Source organism: Taeniopygia guttata, chromosome 22 (assembly GCF_048771995.1).
Source record: "Taeniopygia guttata chromosome 22, bTaeGut7.mat, whole genome shotgun sequence".
Lineage (NCBI taxonomy): Eukaryota > Metazoa > Chordata > Aves > Passeriformes > Estrildidae > Taeniopygia > Taeniopygia guttata.
The window spans coordinates 4,319,900-4,345,395 of record NC_133047.1 but is presented as its reverse complement, the minus strand read 5'-3'; the positions used below and the strand labels follow the sequence as shown (position 1 = coordinate 4,345,395).

The window sequence follows — 25,496 nt, the reverse complement described above, 5'->3', positions numbered from 1 at the left end:
TGCAGCAACACAGGAGTGCCAGGTGTGCCAGGAGTGCCAGGAATTCCAGGTGTGCCAGGTGTGCCAGGAATTCCAGGTGTGCCAGGAATTCTAGGTGTTCCAGGTGTGCCAGGTCTTTCCAGGCCTGCCAGGAGTGCCAGGTGTGCCAGGAATTCCAGGTGTTTCCACACCTGCCAGGAGTTCCAGGTGTTCCAGGTGTTTCCAGGCCTGCCAGGTGTTCCAGGTGTGCACACCTGGCTGGTGTTCTGCACTGCTGCCAGTCCTGTGCAGCCCTGCCCGGGGCTCTCCCTGGCACGGAGCTCGTGGGTCACCCGTGCCCTTCCTCCTGCGCTGGCACGGGGCACCCAGGGGTGGCACGGGGCACCGAGGGGGCACAGGGCACCCAGGGGTGGCACAGGGCACCCAGGGGTGGCACAGCCCCCATGCCAGGAGCTCTCCTTGGCCGCTCTGGTCCCCAGCCGCTGGCACTGATGCTGCTGGCACAGGGCACCGAGGGTGGCACGGGGCACCCAGGGGTGGCACAGGGCACCCAAGGGTGGCACAGGGCACCCAGGGGGGCACAGCCCCCATGTCAGGAGCTCTCCTTGGTGCTCTGGTCCCCAGCCGCTGGCACTGATGCTGGAGGGGCAAGGGGAGGGGAGGGGGCTGGAGAAGGAGAAGGGGAGGGGGCGCCTGCAGGCGGCCGGTGCTGCTGGCAGCGGGGCAGGGGCTGGGGTCCCCCGGCCGGGGGTACAGTACTGCCGGGACAGCTCTGGGGGGCGGGGGGACCCCTCAGGCCGTGGGGCGGGGGGGGGGCCGGGAAGGGGGGGGTGCCCGGCTGGGGGGGGGCGCCTGGGGCGGGGGGGGCAGCGGGGGCAGCGTGGAGGAGGGGGAGGGGGCGTGGGGGGAGCTGGGGGGAGGGGGGGTGTAGATGGGGGCGGGGGGCGGGGGGGTGTAGATGGGCGCTGGGGGGGGGGCGGAGGGGTAGGAGTTGTTCAGGGGGTATTTGGGGGGGGTCTCCGTGTTCTTCACCCGCGTGAAGTTGATGCAGCGGCCCTGGAACAGAGCAGGAGGAGGAGAGGAGTTACTGGGAGAGGCACTGTCACCTCCATGGCACGGGATGGACCTCAGAGACCTCCCTGGCAGACCAGCCTGTCCCATCCCTGTCCCACCCCTGCCCACCACCACGGCATGGGATGGACCTCAGGACCTCCTCATCCCACCCCTGGCCACCACCATGGCAAGGAATGGATGTCACAGACCTCCCTGTCCCACCCTGTCCCAGCCCTGGCCACCACCATGGCATGGGATGGATGTCACAGACCCCCCTGTCCCACCCTGTCCCACCCCTGGCCACCACCAGGGCACAGCTGGGCCCTCTCAGACCTTCCCACCCCACCCATCCACCAGCCTCAAGGGAAGGTTTGCTTAACTGAGACGTTTTCCTGCTCAGACTTTTTCCTGAAGTGCATCCACTCCTCATCAGGATGTCCTGACATCCCATTGCTCCGAGGAGCCAATAAAGTGCTTTTCTGTCTCTCTGCTGCTAAGCTACAGTTTGTTGTACAGTTTGAAACAAAACCTTTGCCCTCTGAGATATTATTTTCTTTTTTTTCCTCACAAGTTCCACCTGCAAAAGATCCCACTGTAAATACTCAAATGTCAGAATCAGCATTACTGTATTATGGATTCATTCCTTTAGATATGAAATCATCCCAAAAGGCACCAGAGGATTTCTGAATCCGTTCCTTATTTTTGGACTGGTGAGCATGAGCTTATTTTCTGTTTTACTCTTTCCTCTCCCAAAGTAAATGTTTTTCCTGGTGGAAAAAAAAAACCAAAAAAAACAAACCAAATGCAGCACTGAGCCCGGGGGGATGAAGCAGATTTTTGGGGGGAGCATTTCCAGTCCCTGCTGTCCCAGGCTGGGCACAGGAGGCAGGAGGTCCCAGTCAGGGACCTTCCCATGGCTGAGACCATGAGTGCCACCAAGGCCACCAGATCCCAAAAAACCCCTCAGCCAGGCTGGAACCTCACACCTGGGGCTGGATCTCAAAAAAAAACCCTCAGCCAGGCTGGAACCTCACACCTGGGGCTGGATCCCAAAAAAAACCCTCAGCCAGGCTGGAACCTTCACCTGGGGCTGAATCCCAAAAAAACCCTCAGCCAGGCTGGAACCTCACACCTGGGGCTGGATCCCAAAAAAACCCTCAGCCAGGCTGGAACCTCACACCTGGGGCTGGATCCCAAAAAAACCCTCAGCCAGGCTGGAATCTCTCAGCTTTTGGTGGGGAATAATTCCCACAGCTTTTGGTGAGGAATAATTCCCACAGCTTTTGGTGGGGAATAATTCCCACAGCTTTTGGTGAGGAATAATTCCCACAGCTTTTGGTGAGGAATAATTCCCACAGCTTTTGGTGGGGAATAATTTCTACAGTGTTTGGTGAGGAATAATTCCCACAGCTTTTGGTGGGGAATAATTCCCACAGCTTTTGGTGAGGAATAATTCCTACAGTGTTTGGTGGGGAATAATTCCCACAGCTTTTGGTGAGGATGATTCCCATCCCCACAGTCCCTGCTGCTGGGTTTGCCTCAGCTTCTGACGTCAATATTAAAGGCATAACTTTAAATTCTGTCTGGGATAAATCCTGCCCTGGATCAGGTCTGGCTGGAGCCTCCAGGGCTGTGCTGGGCTCCCCTGCACTCTGCAGGAGCAGATCCCAGGTTTTTTGGCTCTGGAGCTGCCAGTTCCAGGAAAAAGAGCTCATGTTGAGGTTAACTTTTCCATGGCTGTGGCTGGAAAAGCACACTGCAGCAGAGGGTTGGAAAGGCTGGGCTTGCTCTGGGCTCTGCTGGCTGTCAGGAGCTGTGAGCTGGGGTTAAACTGCAGCTCCTGCTGGTGCTGGCTCTGCCCCTGGGGCTGCACCCTGCCTTTGCTCCCAGTTCTGACAGGGACCTGGTCACCTGAGATACCCGAATTTCCCTGCCTGTAAAACAGGCTCCTAATTCCAGAGCCAGGGGGTTTGCAGGAGGAGAGGGAGATTTTGCTGGTGTGCTGTGTGGGATTTTGCTGTGCTCCTCACCAACCAGCACCACCTGGCCGCCCCCACATCACCACTCACTAATAAAACACATTTCATGCTGCAGAGAACTCTCTTCAGAGCCATGGGATGAGTTACAAGACCCCTTCATCCCCACGCAGGGCCACCTCCCACTGTCCCAGGCTGCCCCAAAGCCTGGGACACCCCCAGGGCAGCCCCAGCTTCTCTGGGAATTCCATCCCAGGGCCTCCCCACCCTCGCAGAGAAGAATTTCCTCCTAATTTCCTCTCTGGACGCTGTGCATGGGAAAATGAAGCAGCAAGGGGAGCTGTTCCTGTGGTTAGGGGAGGATTTGAAGCACGTTAACAGAATATTCCAGCTGCTCCCACGTTTGGAGCTCGGATTAATTGGGATGACCACGGTGTCCCAGAGGCTCTCCCCACATTTCCTCCTCCCCCTTGCCTCTGGCCAGGCTGAATTCCTGCTTTAATTGGAATTAAATGAATTAATTAACATGAATCCTGCTTTAATTCTGGCTCCTGGCAGGGTGGGGCTGGCTGTAGGTGGCACCTGGGGCACAGGTGAGCCCTGGGGTGGAGCAGCCCTGTCCCAGCTTTTCCAGCTTTTTCTCTTTCCCTGCATCCAGCTCCGTGTGGGAAGTGAGAGATGGGAGGGAGATCTTTCCCAGAGGGGTCTTTGCACGGCATTCCCCAGCCAAGGAGGGGACAGCTGGTTTTCTAAGGGTCTGAACTGGCCAGAAATAAAGAGACATCCAAATTCCTCAGGGCTAATCCCTCCCTGAAACACCCAATTATTGCAGCACATTAAAGGTTTCTCAAAGAAACGAGAAAGGACTGAGGAGGAAATTTTACAGTGGTGTGATTCCACCAGGAAACTTCCAAAAATAAAAGCTCTTTTCCCCAAATCATCATTAATTTGGGTAGGATACATCACCACACATAATTTGTTATACTTTTCCTCTCTTTACACCCTTCTATATCAATGTTCACCTACTCTAGCACAAAATGAAAATGCAATAACAAATTAAACCCCAGTTTGGTCCCCAATTGAAGAGCTCCTGGCCAAGCCTGAGCTTGAAACACATTTTGATGACCTCATAAATCCCTGACAGAGCAACAATTATCAAGGAAGCACAACTGGAACTTCAGAGAAACACGAATTGTTTGGGTCCTGTGAGCAATTTGCACAAATAAGGGTTCCTGTGTTCCATTTTAAAAGTGATAAAGTTCTCTAAAAAATGCATTTATATTTACATCACCTCTCTCTGATGATGTTTCTGATACAAAAATAACCTCATAAATGCTGACAAGAACGCAAACCTAGTCTGTTGAAAATGTGAGAAGACCACAGGAATCCCGTGTGATCTCACTTCCCTGCCTTATTGGAACCATCTGTGTGCTGGTGACCTCAGACCCCCCATCCCCAGGTCTGACTCCAAAAAAACACAATTTCATCGTCTTTGTGTCATCCCAGCCTCTCTGGGTGCCCTTCAAAACGGCTCCTGAGCATCCCTGGATGCTCCTTTTGCTCTGGGCTGGGAGAGGAGCTGCTCAAAGCCTCCTGCACACCAGGACACATTTTACAGAATTCACAGAATTCACAGAATTCATAGAATTCATAGAATCAGAATTCACAGAATCAGAATTCACAGGATCACAGAATTCACAGGATCTACAGGATCATGGAATCACAGAATTCACAGAATCAGAATTCACAGGATCACAGAATCACAGAATCACAGAATTCACAGCATTCACAGAATCTACAGGATCACGGAATCACAGAATTCACAGAATCAGAATTCACAGGATCACAGGATCACAGAAGTCACAGAATCACAGAATTCACAGAATCAGAATTCACAGAATCAGAATTCACAGGATCACAGAAGTCACAGAATCACAGAATCACAGAATTCACAGAATCACAGAATTTGCAGAATCAGAATTCACAGGATCACAGAATCACAGAATCAGAATTCACAGCACCGGGTGAAGTGGGGCAGTTTAACAAAGGAAAATCCCAACACCCCAAATATCCCGGGGATTATTAAATGCCCTGACACAGCTGCAGCCCAAAGATGCAGGAAGATCCCTGACTGGCCCTGGGGGTTTCTGTGGGACTGGTGGGAGCAGCTCTGTGCCCCAAGAGCCAACTGGGCTGGGCTGGGCTCTTCCAGGGCTGCACGGCTCAGGCTGGCAAAGCCCAGGGAGGGGACAGAGGGGACACAGAGGGGACACAGAGGGGACACAGAGGGGACACAGAGGGGACAGAGGGTGCCCCTGAGCAGAGGCAGCAGAGGGTTTTGCCCTGCGGGTGCTGTACCTTGTCTCCCGGCTGCGGACGCATCACGGACACGCGGTCGTAGCCCTTCCTCAGCAGGACCCAGAGGGCATCCAGCTTCCCCTGGAAGGACAGAAACAGGCTGTGGGTGCTGCCCTGGGCCAGGAGCCATGCCCAGAGCTGCCAGGCTGTGCCCCAGCACTGCCAGAGCCTGCAGGAGGGGCTGGGGCACTGGGCAAAGCCAGGGCACCGGGGATATTCCACCAGGAATGTTTCTCTGTCTGCTCTGGGTGTCCTGACCCCCAGGGCAGCTCTGACTTTGCCCCTCACTCATGGAGAAAACTTCCAAAGCCTCAAGGTAAACCAGAAACCACAAAAGTGTGAAATAGATTGTAGAGAGTAGTGGAGTGTGCCACATGGGTGAGAAATTTGCATTTCAGGATTTTTAGTATGTTATAGATGGGTTCAAGATGGAGAATAAAGGGTGTTGTCTCAAGTTCCTTTCTTCTTCCTTCTTCTTCCTCTTTCTTCTTGGGTTTGGGTGGTATCTTGTAATTGGGCAGAAATTTCTCAGTCAGATTCTTCGGCACCTGGACACAGAACTCCTGAGAGCTGAGGGAAAACGTCCCTTCTCTCCAATCCCTCTTTCCCCTGCAGCAGAGCTGGTTGAAGCTCTTGATCTCCTGTCCACCCTGACAGCTCCAGAAATAAGCACCTTTTTCTTCCATTTCTCCTTTAGGAAACCAGAGGCGAAGCGACAACTTTCCATGGAACAAAAAAAAAAAACAACCCCAAAAACTCCTTTTTACTCGTCAGTCCCAATTTCTTGGGAAAAGCCAAGAGCTCCATCTCTGGGAGCCTCTGAGACATCTGGGTGGAAGAGAGGCAGTGTGCATCATGGAAAGGATGATGGTTGGAGAAATGGAGTGGCAAGGCTTGCTCTTGGAAGCAGAAACCCTCCTGTGCTCTCCATGGATGGGCTGTGTCTCCCTGTCTGGAACTCCTCCACAGCTGCAGCACCAGGTCGCTTGGAAGGAAAAAAATGCAAAGTCTGAAGGCAAAAAAAGCCTTGAGTCCTGCTAGATCTGAGGCCCAGAGAGAAGAAACTCAGGGCAGATGACAAATGAAGGAGTGCACAGCTCCAGCCATGGAATTTCCTCTGAACCCGTGGTGAATTCAGCCCTGCTCTGACCCTGAGCTACCCCAGTGCTGCTGCTGCAGCCAGGCACAGGCACCTTGGGGCTGTCTGTAGGGCAGGTGGCCACAGCAGCTTTGGGAAGGGAGCAGGAGGGACAGAGGCTGCAGAAGTGCCAGGGACACACGGCCAGGCAGGCTGGAGTGCTGGGATCCAGCTGGGATTCACCTCAGCTCTCCTTGGAGAGCTCCACTTGCTGCTGCAGCCCCAGGCCGGGGTCAGTCTCCTGCTCCAGGTAACAAGGCTGAGAGGAAATGGCCTCAGGTTGTGCCCAAGGAGGTTTAGGTTGGCTGGTGGGGAAAATTCCTTCACTGCAGGGGCTGGAAAGGCCTGGCCAGGCTGCCCAGGGCACTGCTGGGGTTCCCATTCCTGAGAAACTCCTCAGAAACGTGTGGCAGTGGCACTCAGGGCCACTGTGGTTTAATGGGAACGTGCTGGTGGAGGAGGATCCTGATGAGCTTTCCCAAAATTAACAATTCTGTGACCCTGATTCACTTCCATCTACGTTTGTGCTGCCCCTCCCTGTCAGATGAACCGAGGGTTTGGTGAGGTTCTTAGGAAGTTTTCAGATTTGTCATCCCCCTTGGATTATCTGCACTGGCTTTGCAGACAGCTGAAATGACATTTTAAAAGCAGCATAATCCAGTTGGCACCGTGCTAAGAAGCAACAGCAGAATAACAACAATAACACAAATCTGTTAAGTGTCAGCAGACACATTTGGTAGCAAATAAATCTCTGGAGCATTTTAAAAAAAGCAATCTATCCACTCTCAGTCTACCTACAGAGACATGAGTCTGGGAAGACACAGAAATAGAGGCAAGAACTCCATCATAAAAGGCAGAACATTCTAAGCAGGGGCAGCGCAGTGTGGAGCAGAGGGGGCCTGTGATCAGCAAGATGACTGATCCTAAAATGTGAATTTCTTGGCTATTTACCAGATTCAAGCACCCTTGGTTCACTGTTCCTGAAGTTTTAATTCCTTGCCCTTCTCCTCCAGAGAGGCAATTCCTCCCCATTCCCCAGCCACACAACTCCCAAACCTGAGCAAACAGCTGGGGAGGTCCCAGAGCCCCCCATGGCCCCTGCCCCCAGCCCAGAGCTCTGTGGGCAGATCTCACCCTGGCTGGGAGCACACAGCACAGCAGCAGGAAGAGCTGCTGCCACAGCCCGGGCAGGCTGGGCTCACCTTGGTGGGCGAGTCCCACCCTGATGGGCGAGTCCCACCCTGATGGGCGAGTCCCACCCTGCTGGGCTCACCTTGATGGGCGAGTACCACTTGCGAGGGGACGAGGGCCGGCGCATGCTGCTGCCCAGGTTCCTGGGCTCAGGGAACTCGTACTCCTGCTCTGGCATCTTCACCCGGGCGTTCTTGGCCTTCTCCAGCTTGGCACCTTCCTCTGTGGAGCCCTTCTCCCCCCAGCGCACCTGGAAGGAGGGATCAGATCAGGATCAGGATCAGATCAGGATCAGATCAGGACTGGATTGGATCAGATCAGGATCAGGACTGGATTGGATCAGAATCAGATCAGAATCAGGATCAGATCAGGATCAGGATCAGGATGTGCCACCCCTGCTGCAGGAACTGCCCTGCCTCTGGGTGTCCCCAGCTGAACAGCAATGCACAGGCTGTGAGGTTTGTTTCTAGACTGCAGCCCAAATTTTGAGCCTGTCCTTCATGGTGGTTTGTGAAAATGTGGGAGAGCGGGAGCTTTTCAGGGAAATAAAACCTTTTCCTTGTAATTTGTGTGGCAGCGCTGCCCCGTGTGCCAGGCATGGACCAGGATGTTGCCAACATTCAGAAATCTGTGTTTGCCTCTCAAATATTCCCATCCAAAAATGATCTGCACTCACAAAAACCTCAGGAAGTTTGTGCCTGCCTCCTAAATGCCCTCCTGGCTGGGCTGCAGGGGCTGGCCCAGCTCAGAGCTGAACCCTGGCCTGGCATTTCCCCACCTCCATCTACCATTTCCTCACCTCCATCCTGCCATTTCCTCACCTCCATCTGCCATTTCCTCACCTCCATCCGTTTGATGCCGCCCACTCCTCGCCCTCCGTAGTAAGAGGCATCCACTGTTGGCCACTTCTTCTTTGGCAGCCCATCATCATCTTCCTCCTGCAAAACAGCAGCAGGGTGGCACTGCCAGGGGCCAGGAGCAGGGATGGGAAGGGATGGAAGGGATGGGAAGGGATGGAAGGGATGGGAAGGGATGGAAGGGATGGGAAGGGATAAACGTGCTCAGCACCTCACGGTGATACCCAGCTATGGGTGACTTAACAGATCAAGAAAGTTCCCTTCAGTTTATCTAAAATGAGTCTGCTAAAGCTCTAGTGAAATTCAAGGCATTTTAAATTCTCTGTTGCACTCCTGTAGTGCCGTTCCCTTTAATTTCTACAGTTCAGGCTGTGAACTGGCACAGCAGAAGAGCAGAGTTCATCAAAAAAGTGAAGTATTTCCTGTGAAAAAACATGGAGAGAAAAGAAAAATGGGCCCTCTCTCTTTTTTCTTCTTCTTTCTATAATTTTTCACAGGGATTTGGCTAAACTCCAAAACTTAGACGCTTTCCAAAACTGGACAAGCCAAAAATACTTTGAAATTGAAACTCCCCATCAGGAAAACTGAAAAACTGGGGGGGGGGGGAAGAAAAAATCCAAGAAAAACTCTGGTTTTCACGGCAACCAAAAGCATTTCAGTTTATCAAAACACAGAAACTGGGCTGCAAAACGTGTCCTGAGCCAAGGGAAGGGTGAACAACTGGTCACAAGTACCAGGCTCTTCCCTTCAGAGCTGACCTCACTCTCTGAGGCTGAGCTGAGGCTCTGTGCTGCAACCCCAGAACTCAATATCTCTGCACAAAGTTCTCCATGAGGACTTTTTTTTTTTGTTTAAAAAATGAAAGAAAAAAATTAATTAAAAAATTAAAAAAAGAAAAAAATAAGAAAGAAAAAAGAAAAAGAAAGAAAGAAGAAAAAGAAAAAAAAGTAAAAAAGTGGAAGTGAAGCCATCTAAATATTTTCCTTCAGCAATTCTCTCTCCTCAGCTCAGCACAGACTGGACTTCTCACAACAGGAAATACCAAGGTTTAGGAAATTTTCCCCACAAGCCTTACAAGCCCTGCGAGCCCAGCAGAGCAGCGCAGGCACAGAGAGGCAGCAGGAGCCCTGACAAACAAAGGAGTCACAAGTTTGCTGCAGGACCAGCCTGTTTACATCTCTGGGCAGGTTTTGCAATCCAAGGAAAAGCCCCCAGCAGCCTGTCCTGCACCCCTGGCCATGCACTCCCCACTCCAGGGGCAGCTGGGGGAGGCAGGAGCAGGGAAATGGGAAGGAAAAGGCACCCAAACCCACATCCAGCACCCCAATTTGTGAGCCAGGCACGGATTCTCCTTCTCAGCTGTGCTTTCCTCCACATGGGGTTTGCACCTGAGCTGCAGCATCAAAAGCAGCCCCGGAAAATCCAAGTGTGTTTAAGGATGCTGGAAATCCACTGGACAGGACTTGGCACCTTTCCACCCCCACAGCCTGCTTTAGATGGAGCTAGAGTTTCTCTTAACAAGAAGAAGAAGCAGGACAGAGCTGTGTTTCAGTCAGGGATCCAGGCTCAGAAGTGCTGCATTGCAGAAAACAAAGCTCTGTGTTTATCTCAGAGGCCAGCCCGGCTCTGGGTACTGTGACCCTGACCTGAGGGAACCTCATCTGTGGGTAACACAAGGATAATTCAGGCTCCACAAGGGACATCTCAACCACTCAGGGTAAGAATTCAAACGAAATTTGGCCAGATATTAAAAAAAAAAAAAAAAAATTTGGACAACTTACCCCTCTCCCCACCCTTATAATTATTTTCCCAGTTGTCTCTGCAATGCCTGAATTTTGTCAGAATTCAGCGTTTGTGGAGAGCTCTGCCTGCACCAAGAGCCACGACACGACAATAATTTCTCTGTGTGAGAGATGTTCTCACAGAATTTTAGTGCTGAGAGAGCACAGAGGCAATCCAGCTGTCCTCAAGACCCCTTTCTGCCCCTTCTCCCAACACTGCAGCCATCCCCAGATCCCATGGCCACCTCTCAGCTGCTTTGTGCCTCTCTGGGGACACCTTGCTGTTCCCAGGGAAGGTTTTGCTTGGAAAGCTCCTCAGAATTTCTCTTCTCCAGCCTCAACAACTTCATACAAGCTCATCCTTGAGACACAAATGTTTTTCAAACCAGCCTTTGGTGGCTTTGATCAGCACAGAAACTGCCCTTTCTGCACTGGATGTCTCACATGGCACTGGCCATGAAACGGGAATGTGGCCATGAAATGGGAATTTGGCTATTAAACTGGAATGTGGCCATGAAATGGGAATTTGGCTATTAAACTGGAATTTGGCCATGAAACTGGAATTTGCCATGAAATGGGAATTGGGCCATGAAACGGGAATTTGGCTATTAAGCTGGAATGTGGCCATAAAATGGGAATTTGGCTATTAAACTGGCATCCCCGAGCAGCACAGCAGGAGATGACAACATTTGCAATTTCTGAATGAATTAATTGGGAGTTTCTGGCCAGTGCTGATTTCCTTCACCAGCAGTGAAGAGTCTCACAGGGCCTCTGAAGCAGAGTTCAGTGAAACCTTTGACAGCAGAGGCTGCTTCCCCTCCTTGTCAGGGTGTAATGCATTCTCCTTCCTTCTGTGGCCTTCAGCTCCCAAACCTGCTGATGCAAGAATTCCTTTTTTTTTTTTTTCCTTTGTTTTTTTTCTTTTATGGCCAAGAATTTCGTGAGAAGGAAAAAATCCAACTGTAACCCCGCTGCTGAAGGGACCAGCAATCCCTCCTGCTGGAGAGGAGCAGCTGCTGGAGTCCTGCAGGGGAGAGGGGCTTCTGCAACACCTAAAAAATGGATTGTAGAAAATCAACTCCATCTTCAACTTGTTTAGAGCAAAGTAGAAAATCTTGATGCTTCCACGGCCTGGACAAGTTGAATTTCAAGCTGCAGCTGTGATTTTGCAGAGACTGCTCTGCTTTTGCAGCACTTAGTGGGTTGACAAAAGACTTCCTTATAGGTGATGCACTCTTCCCTCCTAGGGGATGCAATTTCCCCCTGCAGCTCTTGGCCAGGGAGCCAGCATTCCAGAATGATGTCTTTTAATTAATTTCAGCAATTGAATCCCTTGGCTTGGAGGCATGGGTGATGCAGAACAAAGCATGTGCAGTTTGAGGTTAATATTTTCCTTTTCATTCAGAGGACAGAAGCTGACAAAGCTGCTGGGTTTTCACACAGCCCAAACAAAAGTCTGCTCGGGGAAATGGCCAGGTGCCTGCAGAGAGAGGCACTGGGCCCAAAGGTGACCCCCTTGGCTCTGGGAAAGGTCTGATTTGGGGTTTGCTTCAGGCCTGTCTGGAGTGGCCAAGGTGGAGGTTCCAGGGCTGCCCTTGGGTGCCCAAAGCCAGTGGGAAAACTGCCCTTGGCATCAGAGTGCCCTGCAGAGAGCCCAGGCTGCAGGGAAATCCCACCTGGAAAAGCTGGGAGCAGGGCAGGGACTCGCTGCAGGCTGGAACAGCAGCACACAGAAAGGGGAGATGGAAATTGGGCTCGGGAATGGGGGCACAGCTTTGGCCCTTTGTGGCAAGACTCATCTAAGACCTGCAAGCAGAGTTAGGATGGGAGCTCTAACGTTGATTAACCTTTGCTGATCACTCTCCATTAAAGCTTGTGCAGCTCTGCTGGTGTCCAGGGGTCCTGCTGGGCTTTTCCACCCCTCTGAAGGTGCCCCAGGAGCTCCCTTTTCCCACAGCAGCTGTGCTCAGCACGGGGAGCTCCTGCCAGGAGCGGCTCTAAATCCCAAACCACCAAAATCACAACCATGCCACTCCGGGAAGGCAGCTAAGCACGTATTTAGGCTGCACTAACTCAGAGTTAAACACAGGCTTAAGGGCTGCCCTGTGGGAATCACAGCCTGGCTGCTCTGACCCAGCCAGGAGGGATGGTCTGACCTGTCCTTTCCTACCTGCTCACTGAGCCCACAGAGCTGAGCAGCTTTTCTGAGGCGATTTAATCAGCTTTTCTGAACAAAACGTTGTCCTGAACACCGAGGAGAGCAGGGGTCAGGGTAACTCACCTCGCTGTCTTCTGCAGGAGGTGGGGGAGGTTCCTTGATGATCTAGAAGGATGAAAGAGAAAGAGAACTATGAATTCTTTGTTCCTCAGCACGACTGAAATCCAAAGGCGAGAACAACAGGTTGTGCTGCTGGGACACCTCTCCTGCAGCACAGTGGTGCCACTGGGGTGGACTGGGTGCCACTGTCACTCAGGGGGAGCAGGAGTGTCCCAAAGCCCTGCCACAGAGACATTCCCACACTCACACTGCTCACTGACCTCCACCCTGTGCGAGAAAATCCAGAAAACCCAAAGTCTGACACCCCTGAGTGTCCCAGTCCCAGCAGCTGCCACAGTCAGTGCTGGCTCTAAGCAGTGATGCTCACCTGGACAGCCACAGAAAATCAGCCCCTCTTTCTCCTGCCCTCTCAAATCCTGCCCCAAATCATTTCCAGTGTGAACAAAGGCTGGAGATCAGAACCAACGTGAAGCAAAATGCCCTGGGGACCTTGCCAAGCAGTGCTAACCCCCTGCCTGTCCCCCAGACCATTCTTCCTTTTTCACTCCAGAAGGCTCTGCCGCCTCGTGCTCTTCACATCACCAGGTTAACATAGCTCACTGCCATAAACTCAAATATAAATGTATATATGCACACACATACATGGCTCATTTTCTAATAAAGCAAGCAGGGTGAGGCTGCAGCCTGGCCCAGGATATTCTCCATAGAAACCATTTCAGTTTATGTGGGTGTGAGGCCATTATTTCATGCAGAAACTTTGCATCCAGGGCTCGGCAGGCAGTTGGCTGCCAGCAGAGCATCCAAGAGCAACAGAGAGGTGTCCAAGGGGAGGGCAGTGACACCAGGCACGTCCAGCCCCTCACCCTGGCCATGGCAGTGCCACCCCAGGGCTGTCTGAGCACCAGGGGAGGTGACACCGAGTGTCCTGAGCTCTGCTCAGAGCTGGCTGTCAGGGCAGAGCTGCCCTGCCTTGGGGGACACAGGAGTGGGCTTCAAAATCACCCTAAAAATAAAATAAAAATAAAAATACCATCCCGACCAGCAACAGCTTGGTCGTTTAACTGCAGAAAGGGAAAATTGCAATCACATTAACGGCCCTGAAGATATAAATATTTACAGCAACTCCTCTCACTCGTGTTTTTCCCCCTGTGATGAGCTCACTGTTTTTATTTTGCTCTGCAAAGCCCAGTCATGCAATGTGGCCATTAATGAGGAGCATGTGCCTCTGGCAGGGAGGAATGGGGCTGGAGCAGCTCAGCCCCAGCCCGGGCACTGCTGAGTGCTGGGCTCTGCCACCACCGGCTCCTCCTGGAGCTCCTGCCTCGGTGGCCTCCAGCCCCAGGGACCCCTGCCCCGGAGACTTGGTGCCTCAGGAGCCCAGAGCACACGGGGGGTGAGCGTTCTGTAAGTGACCAACAACTGTAAAAGCTGTGACACAACGGCCAAGAATGATGAAAACTGTGACAATGACCAAAAAGTTACGAAAAATTATGAAAACTACCAAAACCAATTAAAATTACCCAAAATTATGAAAACTGTAAAATGACAAAAAATGATGAGAAGTAGATGAGAGGTGGATGATGCGTGCCCAGGGAGGTTTGGAGTCCCCATTCCTGGAGGTGGCACCCTGTGCTCTGTGGGGATCGGCTGCAGGCTGAACTCGGTGATCCCAGAGGTCTTTTACAAGCCAGAGAACTCTGGGGTTCTGTGAAAAGTGGATGGAAAATGCTGCCTGCATGGCAGTGCTACTCTGTGGAGAGGAAATCCTGGATATCAGCATCGTCAGAGGTGTGGGAGGGAGACAGCAACACCTCTTCTGTGTCCCTTGACACAATAAATACTAAACAAGACAGAGTGTGCAATGCACCTAAAGGCCCAGGAGACATTTTCAGATTAATTTTGGTCAGTCTGACGGGTGGCATTTGTCAAGAGACCTCCTTTAGAACCAAAACCCTGCCCAAGGTTTGTCCTTTTAAGGCCTTTTATAAATCCCTATTTTGTCCATTTAGCTCTGTCTGGTCTCTGTTCCAGACCAGCCTTGCCAGGGATCGGGTTCTGCCCGGGTTTGCTCTCCAGGTGAGGAACACCTGAGGACAAAGGCCACTCCAGATCTGTGGAGAAGCAGCTCTTGCTGATGGATAACCCAGGGGCAAAGCACAGGAATGCTATTAGCCACCTCCAGGAAGGTTCAAAACATTGGGAAGGATGAATTTGCTGTGGCCCTGAAATTTCTGTAGCCATTCAGGCACAAGAAAGCACATGCTGATCCAAATTCTGCAGGTTCCAGGAATGTGTCTGGGATGGTTTCCGTCCTGGGAGCCCAGAAATCTCCAGCAGCTCTCCGTGTCCAGCAATCCCTCAGTAACTATCCCTGGAGTTTTAGATGATAAATTGGGGCAATATGTTTCTTGTCAGAGGAGCATATCTGCTTTAGGATGGGACAGATCATCATTTAAAATGAAGCAAACAGTACAAAATAAGAAATAAAGGACTTTGACTCTAATTAGGACTGCAGTTTGGAAGCATGCTGTGAACTGAGCAGATTCTTCTTGTCCTTAATTACCTTCACTCTTTTGGAAAACACCGAATATATATTCTTGCTGTCTTAATAAACAAGGATTTTAATAGCATTAACTATGATCCATCTGACTAATTTCCTATTTTTTCCCCTTCCATATTTATAGTTTTGACCTCTCAGTCCTGTGACTGCTTCATATTTGAGGTATGAGTTGGGTAAAGGAACATTTCCTTTTTATTTCTGTCATATCTTCTGTGTCTTCTCAGTATCCATGCAACCCTTGAGGATCTGCTCTGCACTTCAAAGCTAGCACAGGCAGGGGCCTGCCCCAGTTTCTTTCTTCAGCTGCAATAAAATGCAATCTTCTTCTCAGAGATGCAAGTAGGAGGTAAAGGAGGTCCCGTGGAAAGTTAACTCATCCTTTTCAGTTGACCTCCCCTGTCAGCCTGGGAGCAGGTTCAGGAGGTTCAGTTTTAACTGATTAAACTACAACAAAAGGCTGCTTCACCCCAAAGACACGGAGGTGAGCTGCACAAACCCAAATTCAATGCAGGAGCACAGCACATGTCAAAATCATTCACTTCTGAAGGAGAGGCTGTCCTGGAGAGGAAAAGGCTCCATGTTCATGAGCCCTGGCACGGTTTGGAGCCTGCCTGCAGCCCTGCAGGGAATGCAGCAGCAATGCAGTGTCTGCACGGGTCCTTTCCTCTCCTGGGCTGCTCCACTCACACAGACAAACCAGCTCCGAGCCACTGGGGAGCGTCCAGGTGTCTGACCCACTTCCTCTGGAAGAACATAAAAATGAAATCCCTTTTCTGGGCAAAGGAAAACCACGGTGGCCACTTGGGGCTGTGCACAGGAGCCCTTGTCCTCACTCACAACTGCAGAGGGGCTGTGCCTGGGGTGCTCGTGGGAGAGGGTGGGAATCAGAATCCAGGGATCTTTGTAAGGAATCTCCATCCAGCCAGCAGGGACCCTGCCATTTTATAGCTCTGCAGAGCCTATGCATTTCCTCCCCTTCTCCCCCAGCAGTTTGGCCATGTGGTTTTAATCTATATTTTCTGTATTTTCTCCATCCAGCTTTTTGTTTCCAAACCTTCTGGTCAGCTGCAGTACAGACTTCGAGCCAAACAGATTGCTGGTTCTTCCAAGCTTCCAGAAAACAGCTTTAAAGTTAAAAACTGCTCTTAGGTGCCTAAATACCAACACCTCATTTATCTGCCAGCCACACCCCTGCATTTAAAATCACTGTAGTATGAAAATGAGCGAGGTGGGGCAGATTTCCTACAAATAACCCAGCCCAGCCCCTCAGGCCACCCTGCATGGCTGCAGCAGGGAGACAAAGCTCAAACCTGGAGGAGGTGGGATGGATGAGCACCATCCCAGAAGGGAGACCCTCCCAGCTATTACATTATTCCTGCCTTCACTGTCCATCCAAACACTTGAGGCAGCTCCATTCCCAAGCCAACCTAACGACGTGTCTCCTTAGGACAGGTTTGGAGGTTTATTATCTCCTTGGCTTACCTCTGCATGAAAAGCTATTTGATTTATATCACCATTAAACCTGAGGCTCCCGCTGGCCTCCTGCCCAGGACAGCTCCAGCCCTGGGCAGCTGAGCAGCTCCTGCACAAGGGCTCCTGCTGTGGGTGTCCGGGCTGCTCCAGGCTGTGCTGGGCTCAGGAAACAGCAGGGATGGGAAGACAGGCAGGCCTGGGGACAGCCAGGAGCTGGATCTGCTGGGATCTGCTGGGATCTGCTGGGATCTGCTGGGATCTGCTGCCTGGCACATCTGCTCAGCTCAGCAAAGGTGGGGTCACCCTGTTGGAGGTGTCTGTGCTCGTTTCCTTCTTGCCATCCTTGTTACGAGCACAGTTCGGGGAGTTCAGCACGGCAGAATTGTTCCTTTGTTCTTCAGTGAACATCCCACAACCTCTGGAGAGGCTCCTCATGCCTCCTGTGCTTTTGTAATATCCTCCACAGGTATCCAGGGGAATTGTGCCTGTGCTGGTACATCAGGCACAGCAAAGAGTTATTATTGTTCTGATCTAGTAAGCAACAATTGCCTCTACTGTAAAGCGAGTGCTGAATTCCAGGCTCCATCCCAGAGCCCTTCTGAGACCAATAAACTGGGATGCATTTGGAAACAGCATTCCTTCATGGACGAGTGCCAAGGAGATACTGGGCTCCAGATAAACCTCCAGAGTGAGTCTGTTGACTCCAGTCCATTTACTCCAGGGATGAAGCTGGCTCAGTGTCTTTCCTGAAGAACTGCTGGATAGTAATGACTCCTATTTAATTAAAAAGCACGCCAAGAGGAATTTCAGGGTTTAGCAATGTGCTTGTCGCTCAGAAACAGATTTATACTTGGTAAGAGAAGAGTTTGTTGTGTTTTTTTTTCCTTTTTCCCCTGACACATCCCCAATTATCTCAGAGATGTCCCTGGGCTGGAATCCACAGCGATGTCTCCGGGTCTGCGGTTTGGTTATTCGAGGTTGGAGCTCTGGGCTGTTGTGCAAGGCAGTTCCTCTGCCCTTAATTCACTCCTGACAGCTCTGCATTCCTCCCAGTGCCACTTCCAGAGCGGCCAGAGCTCTGCTGGGCTCCCTTTCCCCATCCTGACAGGCTGGGCGCTCCTCCAGGGGTTTATCTTTGGTTCTGCAGCGTTTTTGGGTGAGCAGTGAGCAGTGAGGCATCCTGGCCGCTGATCTCTGCCAAACACACCGGATGCCCTCCCAGAGAGGTGGAAGAGATTTCCTGCAGGCTCTTGGAATAAAATCCTTCCAACAGCTACAGGGAAGTGTTTGACTACGCTGGAAAAATATCAGTGAGATAGTCCCCACTTGCAGACCTTGCTAGGAGGGAACGTGGGAGGTAAAGGAGGAGAGTGAGGAAAAGCTTTTATCTCCAGCAAATGTTTTAAATGGAGAATTTCAATCTGGAAAATATTAAACTTTTAAAGTTTCATGTGGACCAGAGACTCCCTCTCTCTGCTGCACCCACCTTGCTTATCTGGACTATTTTTCACACTCGGGGCTGTGACATGACCACTGTCCTCACATGATTCCACTGCAGCAGAGCCACGGTGCCCTCATGACAGCTCCACATCCCCTCCACGCCCTGCTGCTTTTATTTATGCCTTTTTCTCATCAGCCTCATCTTTCTGCTTCACAGAGCCTCAAAGCAGCAGCATCACCGAGAGCATTTTCCCTCCATCCCCTCAATTCTCCTGCACAGGGCACATCTTCCCTGACTTCCATGCAGATGTGCCAACAAAAAGCTGGCCCAGCTCCCCTGGGAACGTGCCATCTAGTTTAGGCAAATAACTGAGCAACCTACCACGCTGCCAGTCCTCTGGCCAATTTTAGAACCAGGGTTTTTTTAATTGTTCTGAAAGTCCAAATAAATATTTTTTCCATTCTGGTTTTCATCTTGGGACTGAGGTGCCAAACTACTGTGAAGAGAAGGGTTTTATCCCCATTTTCAGCCAGGAACAGAAACAGACAACTAAGATTTTTCCTGCAAGATTTCCATCCTTGTTCTGGGTACCGCAGCACAGAGTGTGCTGCAGTGTGTGGCTCCAAAGCTCTCTGCCCTGCCCTGTAGGTTTGCTACCACACGGTGCAAATTTACAGCAGGAATTCTGAAAATCAGGAATATTGGTGGTGACCCAGAAACTGGGCCCAGTTTGGGCAGCCTTGAAAGCACCTTGGGACAGGTGACAGGCAGCCAGCCACAAACCCAGGCTCCAGTCCTGCTGACACTCCTGTGTCCCTAATTCTACATTTGCAGCACAAACAAGATCCAAAAGAAGAGCATGGAGAGCTCCACAGCAATGAGCCCTCACCCTGATCCTCGCTGGGAAAGGCAGAGCCAGGCTCAGCAGGGATGCTCAGGGTGGGACAGACAGACAGACAGACAGCAGAGGAGATGAGAGCTCATCTCCAGTCCTGTGATTCCCTTCTTGCCTCCCTTCACCCCTTCCTTCTCCCCTGAGTTCTCTCTGCCCTTTTGAAGCTTTAACTCTGTGATTGTGCTGCTGAACTTTTGTGAAAGCGCCTGGAGCAAAGACAAAGCTCACTGAAGCACAGTCAGACTGCCACTGTGCCATTCAAAGTGCTTTTCAGACACGGTGATCCAGGAAACCCAGCTCATCTCACAAAAATCTGGACACCTAGCAATGTCTTTTCCTTGCCCCCGAGGCAGAAGCAGGACTCCAGTGTGGGTTGATCAGTCCTGCCCTTCCACAGGAGCCCTTCAGCACGGGGATGCTGCCACCAGGGTTAGCAAATCCACACCAGGCACGTCAAGGAATCGATTTCTGCAAACTATTTCCATTCAGTGACCAAAACACAAGGCTAAAAGGCTCCTGGCAAGCTTTGGGTGTTGGTAACATGGGTCTAATCCGTGGCTGGGCAGATGAAACAGGAGCCCCAGGCAGAGCCTGCAGTGGCAGAAATCCTGGGATCAGCCCTGTGGAAAACTCTGCCTCCCCCCCCCTCATTTCTTGCTGAAATGCTGCGTGGTGCTGCTGATTTCTGTCACTTACCACGGTGCAGCAGAGGGGCCAGAACCACCAGAGCAGAGCCAAGGCCAGCAGGAGGAAGAGGATCAGCAGGGCGATGGCCAGGATGGTCCCGTCGGACTGCAGGAGAGCAGAGAGAGCTCGGTGTGACACCTGGGACACCCCTGACAGACACAGAGCTGTCCTCACACACTGTCACAGACACATTCTTCTCTCTCTCTTACTTCAGACTAAAATTCACATAATGCTCCCAGAATATCCTAAAGATTTGAAGAAGAGCTCACAACACAGTCGTGGAATCGTGGAGGGGTTTGGGTGGGAAGGGACCTCAAAACCCATCCAGTGCCACCCCTGCCAGGGGCAGGGACATGTCCCACTGTGCCAGGGAGCTCCAAACCCCATCCAGCACTGCCAGGGATGAGACAACCACAATTCTGGCAAGGATTCCCTGCAGTTTCCTTGCAGCTCTTCCCTCCTGCAGCCCAGACGTGCTGGTGTTACAGCTCCAAACTCAGAGATCTCCAGGGCCCATGACCCAGGTCCTGCTGCTCCTCTCAGCTGTGCTGACTCAGAGCAGCCCTGCCAGGAGCTTTCCAAGAGCTCTGAGTCCAGCACCAGGACACACAGGGAGTTTCCCCATCATTAACTCCAGGAGGTCCCCTCCTCTCGGGCTGGGACACTTCTCCCAGTTAAACCCATTTTCTGCAATTCTGCAGCAGAAGTGCAGCTGTGCCTGTGACCCCTGAGCTGTGCCAGCCCCCCTGGGCCAGGTCCTGCTGCTCCCAGAGCTGCAAGGCCTGGCCTAAACCTCTCTGAGATGTTCCTGCTGCACGAGGGAGACCCTGAAACCCCCAGCCCGTGTCAGACTGGGACAGCTCCAGGGACAGGCTGACCTGCTGCGTAACAAATGCTCCAATCCCTGCAGCCTGATCACCTCCCACCACTCCAGGACACACAGTAATGGAAGAACAACCAGGTTTGGGAGCATTTTCCAAACTCTCTGCTGGTGCAGAAGGAATTTCTGGAGAACTTGGACCAAGACGACCTGATCTATGACACTTGGAAGCAGGAGGAGGCAATCCACACAGGAGAAAAATTCACCCAAGGCATGTCTGGAAATGGAACTTGGACCCCAGTGCACACAAAAAAAGCTCATTTGAGAAGACAGAGCTGTTCATCTGGGGCTATTCCTCCAGACAAACAGCACGAAGGTCCATCCATCATCTGCAAAATGCAACCTGCTGGTATTCAAGGCTTTAGAAAATGTGATCCCAATGCTTTACTGCCCTGAAATTGTAGAAAAAAATCGTGCTTTTTATGTCTAATAGTTATCTGCCCTGTAGCCCCATATTAAACCAATTATTTGGTCATTAGGAGTGTTCTAAAATCTATTTTCTAAAGTACAAAACAAATTTAAACTCTTTTCTAGGGACTTTTTTTTTTGTTTATTTTACAAAATAGAATTTATTTTTACTTTCCCTTCCCCCAGGAACAACCTGTAAAGGCCAATTTTTGATACCCCAGCACATCTGTTCCTCTGCAGCGCAGCTGGCCTGGCCAGCTGGGGGTTTGTGTATCACAGTCCAGAGGCCTGGGCAGGGCTGGAGCTGTCAGAACTCCCCAGTGCCACCCAGAATTCAGCTGCCACTTGTGCAGTGCCTGCTTCATACAGCTCTGGTTGTGCTCAGGCAGAAGCTGAGTGATAAATGACTCAGCCAAGCTGAATGAGAAGCAGGAACAAAATTCTGCCTGCTCAGAAAGCTCCACTGGTGCTTTGAGATCTCCCTCCCAGTCTGGTACAGCTGCTGAGAAAGGGCTGAAGCATTTCAAATGTCTGATTTCATTCCAGTGAGGACCTGCACATCACAACACAGCATTTAACACTTTCCTCTCTTCCAGCTCCTCCAGGCCTGACCCAGCACCAGCACTGAATCCCTGTCCAAGAGCTCCCAACCCCACCAGCCACCTCTTGCTCATTCTTCCAGCAGGGAGTCAAAGTCCAGCTGACTTTCCTGACTTCATTTTTGCTCTTTGCTTGCCAGGAAAGCAGCTGTCTGCTTCAGCCATGCTGTTAATTGAATGTTTGCTTCTCTGGATGAACTCCAGAGAGTTAAGAACGGGCAGTTGATAGAAAAGGACAGCTATTGCTTACAGGGAAAAAGGGATTGGGCAGTGGCCAGGCAGGCACAGACACCTCCAGGGCACTGCCAGCCCAGCCCTGGTCCCTGTGATACCTTCAGTTCTAACTTCTGCGTTTTTCAGGTCCTGCTCTAGCTGGGGACCGAGGACAGCCACCCAAATCTCAGCCCAAGGGCACAAACAGCGTGGAATGAAGAGAGAGAAACAAGGAGGATGGGACTGCATAACCTAAAGCTGGAATTGGACAATTAACCCCAATATGCAAATGGAGCAGAACTTAGAAAAGTGACAGACCCCGTGACAAGTTGTGCATTTTGTGACCATTTTGGTTCATCTTGGGCTCATTTTGTGACCATTTTGGGGCTCATTTTGTGACCATTTTGGTTCATCTTGGGCACTGCCCAAGGTGGATCCGTTGAGGAGATGCTTTGAATAAATCCCTGCTTTATTCTGTAACTCTGCTCCAGTCAGCATTCCCAAGGCATCACCTGTCCCAGCACAGACCTGGAGGTGTCACTGAAGGCTTGGCCACATTGTGGCACACGAGACACCCGAAATGTCCCATTGCCACACGTTCAAAGTCCCCTTAGAGGGGGGGACAGGTCCCTCAGAGCAGGCAGAGCCAGCCTGGCAGCCCTGCTGCTGCTGGGACACGCTCCTGGTGTCCAACCCCAGCACCCCCAGAAGCATTGCAGGAACCACAACTCACACAGTGCGTGCTGGAGATGATGACAGAGCTGGAGATGAAGCTCAGCCCGTCGTTCATGCTGACTTGGAGAGCTGCTTCCCTGGAAAAAACCAGAACCAAGTCAGGGCAGCTCACACACAGCCCTGTGCCTGCTCAGAAATCCCTTTACAGGTAATTCCCAGTGCTCCCAGTGCTCCCGGGCACAGCTGGGGATGTGAACGCTGTGAACACGAGGGGATGGCACCCTGGCAGCCACATGGGACCAAGGAGAGCAGCAGAGCACAGGGAGCAGATCCAGCCCCATGTCCCCATGAATACTGGGGCAGCAAAGACGTACATGCCAACTTCCCTCAGCACAGGCGCCGGGCACAGCAGGTAGGTGTCCTCCACCACGAAAGGCTTCTCATCTGGAGAGGGAGAGAGTGCCATTAGTGCCAAACCACCCACACAGGCCTCAGAGAGCAGGTTTAAGGATGCTTTTCCTTGCCATAGGTAAATAAATGAGCTGGGGAATGAGGAGCTTGTGGGATTAGGAAAGTTGTGTATTACAGAAAATTTAGCATTTCAAGCAGAAGCATCTGAACCTCAGTTAAACCTTCCAGCCTGAGTTACACTGGTTTTAAAAGTGATGAGAGAACTCCCACGGGGCCCGAGGAGCAGGAGCACTGAGTGGTATTCCTGCCCTGTAGACTGGAGCCAGAGCTCTGTACCACCTCTGGTGCCCAGCACTGCCAGGAGCTGCCCAGCCCATTTCCAGCTCTCTGGCTGTGCCCTGGGGCACATCTGCTCCCACAGGGCTGTCCTCCCCTGATTTATGAGCGTATCATGAACTCCCATGAATTTATGACACTGTCTCGGCGCACACATGCCAAGGAAATGAAGATCAGTGTCTTGTTTTCTCCTTTTCTCACTCCGGCAGCGAGGCCAAAGGCTGCTCCGTGCCAGCACTCACTAAACAAAAGCTGCTTCATCCTGCAAGGCCTTTTACTCAGATCTCCTTAGGTTTTTGTTTCTCTTTCTCTCCCTGCCCACCCCAGCCTCTCTAGAAGGTTTATCAGCCCTGGCCGAGCTCCAGGCTGGCTGCAGGCACAGATCAGATTGTTTGGAGAATGTTTTGTGCTTCACCACAAAAATGAGCTGTGCTCCAAACACAAGAGCATCCATTTGGTTTGCATAACTCTGGCCCATCTGACTCCTGCCTGGAAAACTCACCCAGGGAAAGCAAACAAAACAACACTTCTGCTGCAGGACAGATTTCTGCAGCCCAGAGAGGGGCTGGAGGCTCCCCATTGTTATAGACACATATTGCAATATTGGCTTTTTGCAAATTTTAAAATGGAGTCTATATATGTGGCGTTAAAGTAACTTTGTAATGGAGATATATTTTTCATTTCTGTTAATTAATATGAATTTATAAATTAATGCATTTAATTTACACTGAGCAGGGTCAGGACTGCCTCCAGGGCAATTAGGCTTTTTCTGAGCAAATCCCAGGTTAGGAATCCCCTGCTCAGCAGAGCTGCAGGAGCAGGGCACTGAGCACCCCAAAACACAGGTGAGGGGAGAGAACCACCCCAAAACACAGGTGAGGGGAGAGAACCACCCCAATATACAGGTGAGGGCAGAACCACACCTGATCCCACTCTGAGCACCCCAAAACACAGGTGAGGGGAGAGAACCACACCTGATTCCTGCTCACAGCTCTGAGGGATGCTCTGAGCACCCCAAAACACAGGTGAAGGAAGAGAACCACCCCAAAACACAGGTGAGGGGAGAGAACCATACCTGAACCCACTCTGAGCACCCCAAAACACAGGTGAAGGGAGAGAACCACCCCAAAACACAGGTGAGGGGAGAGAACCATACCTGATCCCTGCTCCCAGCCCACCAGGGATGCTCTGAGCACCCCAAAACACAGGTGAGGGCAGAACCACACCTGATCCCTGCTCACAGCTCTGAGGGATGCTCTGAGCACCCCAAAACACAGGTGAGGGCAGAGCCACACCCGGTCCCTGCTCCCAGCCCACCAGGGATGCTCTGAGCACCCCAAAACACAGGTGAGGGGAGAGAACCACACCTGATCCCTGCTCCCAGCCCAGCAGGGATGCTCAGCCAGGAGCAATCTCCCTTTTCACACACAATCCCTTTGCCCCCAGCTCTGCTCTCACAGCCGGGGTGTTTGGAGGTGCCCAGGGCTGAGAGGAGGAAGGAGAAGCAAAGAAAAGCAAAGAAAACAAAGCAAAGCCCGGAGCTTACTGAGGGTGAGCGTGTCGTTGATCCTGAAGCTGCAGAGCACCCGGTCCACGTTGCGGGCGTGCCGAAAGCCGTTCCCCCTGACCACCACCTGGAAGGACTCTGCCAAAACAGGCTCTGGTTATCGCTGGGGCGCTGGGGAGAGCTCCCTGGGACAGCTCCTCCCTGCTAAAACCGCCTGTTCCATGGGGATTTGGGATCAGGGATGGGATTTGGGGTCAGGGATGGGATTTGGGGTCAGGAACGGGGACTTGGGGTCAGGAACGGGGACTTGGGGTCAGGAACGGGGACTTGGGGTCAGGAACGGGGACTTGGGGTCAAGGATTGGATCTGGGGTCAGGAACAGGGATTTGGGGTCAGGAACAGGGATTTGGGGTCAGGAACAGGGATTTGGGGTCAAGGATTGGATCTGGGGTCAGGAACGGGGATTTGTGGTCAGAAATGGGATTTGTGGTCAGAAATGGAATATCTGTTCTAGAACCAGGATTTGGGGTCAGTACCTGCTGGAAATGTACCTGAGGGGGATGAGGGATCTGTCCCTACAGACCAGCTGTGGGTCTGCTGGGGGATAAAACCAGCACTGGGAGATAAAATAATAATGGGCAGGATTCCACTGATTGGTGAATGAAAAATATGTTTGCTTTTACGAATAAACTGTAGGTTTGCTGATAAATTAAATTGGACGTTGAAAGATGAAAGGAACAATAGGGAACCCCCCTAAATTCCATAAGAATTAAAAATTAAAAGGGAGGGTTGTATATTAG

At 51.7% G+C, this 25,496-nt stretch overlaps 1 protein-coding gene across 2 annotated transcripts in view; it reads right to left on the bottom strand.

The window, feature by feature from the left end:
• Positions 1-771: 771 nt before the first annotated feature.
• ANTXR1 (ANTXR cell adhesion molecule 1) overlaps positions 772-25,496 on the bottom strand; it is a 45,617-nt gene continuing 20,892 nt past the window's right edge. The window contains exons 10-18 of one of the 2 annotated variants that reach the window (XM_030290068.4): positions 24,736-24,834; positions 22,817-22,886; positions 22,501-22,579; positions 19,677-19,772; positions 12,615-12,656; positions 8,538-8,633; positions 7,778-7,945; positions 5,367-5,447; positions 772-1,035 (exon numbers count right to left, since the gene is read on the bottom strand). In XM_030290068.4, the coding sequence (XP_030145928.3) occupies positions 772-1,035; positions 5,367-5,447; positions 7,778-7,945; positions 8,538-8,633; positions 12,615-12,656; positions 19,677-19,772; positions 22,501-22,579; positions 22,817-22,886; positions 24,736-24,834 (995 nt within the window). Of the gene's footprint in view, positions 1,036-5,366; positions 5,448-7,777; positions 7,946-8,537; positions 8,634-12,614; positions 12,657-19,676; positions 19,773-21,085; positions 21,509-22,500; positions 22,580-22,816; positions 22,887-24,735; positions 24,835-25,496 lie in introns of those variants that run through there. The other variant, XM_072917635.1, reaches the window with a different exon arrangement.